At 34.4% G+C, this 7,818-nt stretch overlaps 1 protein-coding gene across 1 annotated transcript; it reads right to left on the reverse strand.

Moving 5' to 3' along the window:
• Positions 1 to 5,940: 5,940 nt before the first annotated feature.
• LOC140811327 (cold-regulated 413 plasma membrane protein 2-like) lies at positions 5,941 to 7,210 on the reverse strand. The gene is made up of 4 exons (XM_073169186.1): positions 6,859 to 7,210; positions 6,607 to 6,714; positions 6,445 to 6,515; positions 5,941 to 6,354 (listed from the first exon to the last, which is right to left on the reverse strand). The coding sequence occupies exons 1-4, from the start codon at positions 7,041 to 7,043 to the stop codon at positions 6,101 to 6,103; spliced, it is 618 nt and encodes a 205-aa protein (XP_073025287.1). The 5' UTR covers positions 7,044 to 7,210; the 3' UTR covers positions 5,941 to 6,100.
• Between the last annotated feature and the right edge of the window lie 608 nt (positions 7,211 to 7,818).

Below are 7,818 nucleotides of genomic sequence, written 5' to 3' on the forward strand. Positions count from 1 at the left end.
CTTTGAAGCATGTTTGGTAATTCAAAATCTCATTTGATAGTGATTCCATTTTATTGGTATTGTCTAGGTTCAGACGAGTAAGATTTTTGTCAGATTGTTTTAGTGAGGTACGTGATGTACTGACTGAGATATCCAAGCGTCGTATACACACTTATATGCTGCATATTTATCTGTTGCATGATACATGTTTTACTGCTTTGACATATTATGCATGACATATCATGTTGAGCCTGATATATTTTGAGATATACCTCATTTGTTGGGGCCGCTCAACCCTATTTTGTATTGTGGACAGTGGGTTATCGTGAGCTACAGTGTTCGACGGAACCCGCATGTTCTGATGACCTGGACATTGTAGGTCCTGTCTTGATGATGAGTGTGAGAGCTAAAACATGCCTAGGACATATCAGATACTACACACTTAGGTGCCTCTAGGCTGAGCTTGAGATTCTTGACTGGATCCTTGATATCCAAACATATTGCATTTCACATGCATCATATCAGTTTGTATACTCGTACATTTTCGTATTGGACGATTATCGTTCACGTCATTGTTTTTCATCTTGGGCACCCCATTCCACGGGATATGTCTTAGGTTGGACGATTCGGAGTCTAGGACAGTGGCTAGAGCAGTTGGGTTTTCGATGGTGATCTATTGGAGGTTTTATTTAGTTTATAGTATTCTCGTTCACTATTATGTTTTCGATATGGTTGTATTAATGTTTAAGACTTAGATTATTGTTCTGTTTTCGTTTGGGTTGAAAGATGATTAAGTTATTTACTTTCCGTTGTATAATTTTTTTTATTACATTTTAATTTTTCATGCTTATTAGTCTATTTAGTAGTGGCTCGGGAAAGGATGCTACAACCAAATTGTTAGAGATCATACATACAGATATATGTTGTCCAGACATGGACATGCAAAGTCCATAATTTTTCATTAATTTCATTTATGATTACTGACGATACATGTATATCTAAGTACTTCATAACAAGCACGAAGCGTTCGATGTCTTTAAAGTTTTTAAGGCTGAAGTAGAAAAACAATGTGATAAACAAATTTAGATCGCGATGTCTAATAGAGGTGATGAATATTATGGTAGACACACTGAAAATGGACAAGCTCTTAAGCCATTTGCGAATTTTCTTAAGAAAATGAGATTGTTGCCCAATATAACATGCCTAGTTCTCCTGGACGAAATGATATGGCTGAAAGAAGAAAAACAATTTAATGGACACTATTAAGAGTATGAGGAATAACTTCAAACTTCCCGAGACCTTGAGGTTTGAAGCTCTTAAAACAGCAGTGTATATTTTAAACTGAGTTTCAAGCAAAATTGTTTCAAAGGCGCCATTTGAATTATAGAATGGTTGGAAACCGAGTTTGCAACAAATACGAATTTGGAGATGCCGTCTGAAGTAGCAGTTTATAACCCACAAGAGAAAAAACTGGACCCAAGAACGATAAGTGGATATTCATTGGGTATGCAGAAAAATTCAAGAGGTACATTTTCTATTGTCCATATCATAACACTAGAATTTTTGAATCAATAAATGCGAAATTTATTGAAGATGACTTGATTAGTGAGAGTGATAATCTATAAGATGTAATTCTTGAAAAATATCACATTAATGATCAACCATCTAGTTCAAGTGATCCATTGGTTGTCTTTCGCACCCCTCAAACCCCAACAGGTGATAGACGACCAATTGATCAAGATCCACAATTTTCTACTGAAATCTAGTTGATCAAACTTTTAACTGGGAACAAAGAACAAATGTTTTCCAAACAACTGTTCAAGAATATTCCCAATATAAAAACTTAAGAAGATACGCTAGAATAAGAAAATCAGTGATACCTAGAAGCTAGAAATGACCCTGAAACTTTTTCAATATCCATAAGTTGTAGTGAATCGAAATTATGGTATCATGTAATGAAGGAATACATTATTCGATGTCATCAAATCGAGTCTGGGATCTTGTTCGGTTGCCTAATGTTGCAAAGAACATTGGATGTAAGTGGGTATTCAAAACAAAAAGAATCAATGGACAACATCGAAAGATATAAAGTAAGATTCGTTGATAAGAGATTCATTCAAAGTGAATGAATCAAGTATAAGGAGACATTTTCTCTTGTTTTTAAGAAAGTTTCTCTTTTAATAATTATGGCATTAATTGCACATTTTGACCTCGAGTTATAACAAACGAAGATGAAAACGTCATTTATCAATGATGATCTAGAGGAAGAGGTTTATATGAAACATCAGAAGAATTTTCCTCTAGTGATTGTAAGCAATTGGTGCAAGCATAAGAAATCTATATATGAATTGAAACAAATCTCCCATCACTGATATTTAAAATTTCATGATGTTATATTTCATTTTATTTTGTAGATAACATCATGGATCAATGTATATACCAGAAGGTTGATGAGAGTAATATTTTTTTTCTTATCCTATATGTGGATGTCGTATTGCTTGCAACCAATGAATTCTATATGAGATGAAATAATTATTATCTAAAAATTTGATATGAAGGATATATGTGATGCATCTTATATCATTGGCACTAAGGTACATAAAGATAGATCTCGAGGGATCTTAAGAATGTCTGAAGAGACCTATATCAACAAAGTTTAGATAGATTGTGGATGAAGGATGATAACAAAGTGTGGCTTTTTTTGCGAAGGACGACAGATTTAATTTTGATCAATGTCCAAAGAATAACATTGAAATGGAATAAATTAAGAATATTTTTTATGCTTATGTTGTTGGAAGCTTGATGTATGCTTAGGTTTGCATTAGACCTAACATTGCATATATAGTTGGAATGTTAGGGATATATGATAGTAATTAATAGACCACATTGCATATATAGTTGGAATGTTAGGGATATATGATAGGCATATATAGACCACTGAAAGCCGCAAATAAACAAAATAGTTACTTTCAAGGGACCAAAGAATACATGCTTATGTTCAGATGAACTGAGAATTTGGAAGTGATTGACTACTATGATTCAAATACGCTGACTGTATTGATTCAAGAAAATACACTCCAGGTTATATTTTCTTGCTAGCTATTGGAGTTGTATCTTGGAGAAGCGCAAAACTTCCACTATGGAGGTTGAGTTCGTATCTTATTTTGAGGCTACCTCACATGATGTTTGGATAAAGATATTCATTTCGGGGCTTAGAATCATTGATTTTATTTCTAGGTCATCAACGATGTTCTGTGACAATTCAGTTATTGTTTTTATGACTGAGAATAACAAAAGTGGAAGTCATAATCAAACGCATCGACATTAAGATTTAGCCATAAGAAAACATGTTAAAGATGAGACATTTATTGTTGAACACATTAACATAAAATAATTGATTATTGTTGATCCTTTGACTAAATGCATGCCACCACATAAATTTAAGGATCATGTTTAAATTATGAGACATGGTTTCTCTATGTAATTTTTGTTATAAGAACAAATTCAGTTTTCTAATGAAACTTTGTTATGATATTTTATCATATTTTTATTAAGTACACATTTATTGATTTGAAAAATGTCAATAAATTTGGACCTAGATAAACATAATGATTATTCTTTAAGTTATTTCATTTCGAGAAGCATGATACATGGAAGATAATACTCATGTTTAGGGGGCTTATCACCATAATTCATGTTTTTGTTTACTCATTTAGTAATGATAAGATGCATACGAGATAACTGAGAGAATATTGGAAGGGTTTATTAATAATATCAAATATCATCCTATTAAGTGATCTATATATGATGATAATTAAAAGATTTAATTATGAGCAAACTTTATATCATCTACTTGTCATAAATTTGTAAATATTTATATTAGAAAAATTATATCTTTATAATTTTATCGTGATAAGATATCATATTTTGAAATTTAAAATATCTCATCATGATAAGACATAATTTGACTTTATACTTACTCAATGATACGATTTTTCTATAAATAGTGATGTTTGAGGTCCCTAATCATACACTCCAAAAGTTACACAACACCATTATTTTGAGGTTTGGAATTCTTAGAAAAATTTCAACCAACTTGAAGAAATTAAAAAAATTGTTCAAAACGTTCTTCATATTCAATGATTGAAAATATTATTTCATATATTTTTCAATATTAAATGTCATTTTATTAAATTTAAACATGAAAAAAATATAGTGGACGGCTGGTTATCAATGACGGCATCCGAAGATTTCAAATGGGGGAGCATTAAATGGAGAGGGGCGCGTTTAAAGATTTTTCGGGTGGTGTCTAGAGACGTCGATGGGATGGGTATGACTCCAATACCCGCCCCACGAAGAAAACTTTGACCCATTACCCATCTCATCTCGGTTAAATATTCTTCAGACCCGCCCCATCTTGAATACAAAACGGGACCGGTTAGACCCGTGACACCCGAATTTTTTTTCAAAATGGAAAGATTAATTTTCTTCTTACATGACTGAATTATAAAACAAACAAGCTTCTAAATAAAACATAATAGAAAACTAATTCATGTCTTCAATCATACTTAATAATGACAAACAAAATATCTTCACGATATAATGAATTACATAAAAAAAAAATTATTAGCTCTCTAAAAAAATATTGACATCCTCAAATAGATATTAATAAAACTAAAATCATAGAGTATTTATATGGACATATATGAAACGAGTATGAAGCGGGTATTATAGGACCCATAACCCGCCTAATATCTGGACGGGTCTGAAAATTGGACCTGAGACCTGCCTCGTGACCCATTGGGCATGCCCAAACCCTTCTCGTAACCCGCATAATATCTGGACGGGTCTGAAAATTGGACCTGAGACCTGCCTCGTGACCCATTGGACATGCCCAAACCCTTCTCGTTCATTTCGGGTCGGGTGGGTCTAAGTAAAACCCGGATCTCTTAACATCCGTAGTGGCGTCGTTGTGTGTGAAATGTAATTTATACGAATCTTTTTTGGACGGTGGATACAGGACTATAATTGATGCCAAGAGGCAAAGAGCTTTGGACTTTGGTGACCTTGTTGCTGGTGGTCAGACGAAAGTAGGTAATTACATTGTTACGTTTATATCATCATACATTTTAGATGAATTATAAACTATGGAAAATAATAAGTTGCTTTTAATCAAAATAAAATCTCATAATAACTTTTGTGAGACAGTCTCACGAATTAATTTTGTGAAATAGATCTTTTATTAAATCATCTATGAAATTTTTTTATTTTTATACAAAAAATATTACTTATTATGATAAATATAGACATGATCTAACATATAGATCCGTGAAACCGTCTCACAAATTTAAATCTACTATTAGAATGTAACCTTTTCATTTGGTAATTATTAAGCAAGAATGACTTTCTTACAAACCAATAGGCTGAGCTCATACCTTATAACTTATTGATGATAAATTTGGCACATATAAGCTTGAGTTCTACTATGGTTTCTATTTATTTTCATTTTTCAAGCATTTTTTTTTCCCAAACTGACAAAATTGGGCTCGAGTTTAATTTGGTCTGAAACCAAATTAGGAAGACTTGACTTATTGAAATGGATTCATACTTTTTTTTGGTCGAAAATATAGAAATGATACAATTTTATTATGGAAAATTATTAACTTATCAAAACATTAATTCTTATTATATAATAATTCTTAAATGATATATTTTTTTATTGTAAATAGCTTAATAAAATACTATAAAATAATTTTAAAGATAAGTAATTTAATAACGTACACCTAAATTCATAAAGATGGTCTCACTTCTCCCAACATAATCTGTCCAAAGGCTGGGGCGACTTCAAGAAAAGTTCGTCGGAGAGCAAAGATGGAACCAAACCCGAAATTAAATCAAATGGTTGGTTTGATATTTGCTCATTCCTAGTGGAAACTGGGACTCGACCATGCATGTTATAGGTAAAACACAAAAAAATTAGAATCTCAATAAGGTAGATCGGTCAGATACAAACAGCAGAGAACATGCTGTCCTTTATTCACCCACATTCGCAAAGGGATTGTCAAACAAAAACAAATGGATCCACAATAGTTTTTCTTCCATTTGGTAGCTGATATTTCATCTAGAGAAACCAAAGAACAAGGGCCCAAACAGGATACACGAAGAGTAGGAGAATCCCTATAGAGTTTGAGATGCCATTGCTCCTTGTGAAGGAATTCCTGAACCCACCGGAAGCTCGAATGTGTTCTTGCAGCAAGTAACATCCGATGATGAGGCAGATAACCAGTCCAACCCAGTGTCCCCTGATATCATCAGCAAATAATCTCGGAGCCACCACGATGATAAGGATCAATGCTGCCGGCAGTTCCAGCCAATCTGCATTCACAAATTGTGTGAGACAGAGGCACACACAAAAAACAAGTATGAATCACTGGTACTGGTCTTGCACGTATTATGGGTTAGAACCTGGAAAACGTCTAGGAAAGAAGAGGCGTAGGATGACAGCAATAAAAGCAATCCATTTTCCAACTTCTCCCCTGTATTTTTTTTTTATCCATGTGCATGTCATTTGGAAAAGCAAGTTATTGGTAAAAATGCGTTTCTTGTGAAAGGGTTGGTTTTAATTACCTTAGCAAGTGGAACAACCAATTCGGAAGACTGAAGAAAATGTAAGGGATTAGAAGGGATGCAAGGATGTTGGTCTTCCAGTTTGTTCGATCCAAGATCAACAAGTAACTGCAGATACAAAAACATTCTCAAATACGAATCCGAAGCAATATCAACCACGTGGCGATCGAATCAATCCGTTGTCAGATTTTCACAAGCACATCCATTTGCCCATATTAATAATCTGAGCAACAAATAGAGTAAAAAACTTACACGGCAGCGCAGAAAGCAACCCATTTGAGGAACGACGTCCCGAACCCAAGACCACCACCCAGAAACGCGTGATTCGCCAGCTGCTGCAAAGAATTTCCGAGCTCCCTCAGGTCAGAGCTGATCAGCGCATTCTCCGCCTCGTAATCGGTCTTCATTGCCAGGTAACTCATCTTCCCACCCACCATTTTTAGTGTGAACTCCGCAGCTGGGAGATTGCTGCTATATAACAACAATCAGTCAACGTGGATTAACTTTACTTTGTATGGATTTTTGGGAAAAGATAATGCTACCAGAGGGAAGGATGGGATTTCGTGCAATACGACGCCGTCTCGGGGTTCGTGGCAGAGTCAACGTGTGGAAAACGACAAGGTCTTCGAGGAGCTTCACCACGTGGCCTGCAATAATTTGGAGACAGCTCTTGTGTACTGTGCAGTAGCTCGTTGATACATGTTCTGTAGCATTATCTGTACACGAAAGTATACAATGGAAAAAATCAGATAAATAGTTAAATCGCAGTTTCCGTCCAAAATTTGGTTTTATTTATAATTTAGTCGTTGCTAACCTCCATTGGGTGACTAATCCATTGAAAGACAAGATTTGAGTTGAATTTTTTCTAAGTTGGAAGCCGGATACCTCAAGTTGATTCCATACTATATGTAGGGCACTACCCAAATGATAGAATCAAGGGTCCAAATTTAACCACACATGCACGGGGTCCACTAATTTTTTTTAAATCACATATATATATGAATCGTGTCCATCCAAATCATGTGGAGACAATGCTCCCTTAAGTAGCATCGACTTAACCCTAGCTCAAGGTGCGCCTGGGTAAAGTCGATTATGCCTCATCAAACACTACCTGAATCCACTCATTGATTGCCACGTGGAATTTTTTTTATTATTTTTATTCACTTACCCAAATGAGAAAAATAATTGTTTTTGTGTAAGAAAAGTAGCTTT

Source organism: Primulina eburnea, chromosome 1 (genome assembly GCF_022965805.1).
Source record: "Primulina eburnea isolate SZY01 chromosome 1, ASM2296580v1, whole genome shotgun sequence".
Taxonomy (NCBI): domain Eukaryota; kingdom Viridiplantae; phylum Streptophyta; class Magnoliopsida; order Lamiales; family Gesneriaceae; genus Primulina; species Primulina eburnea.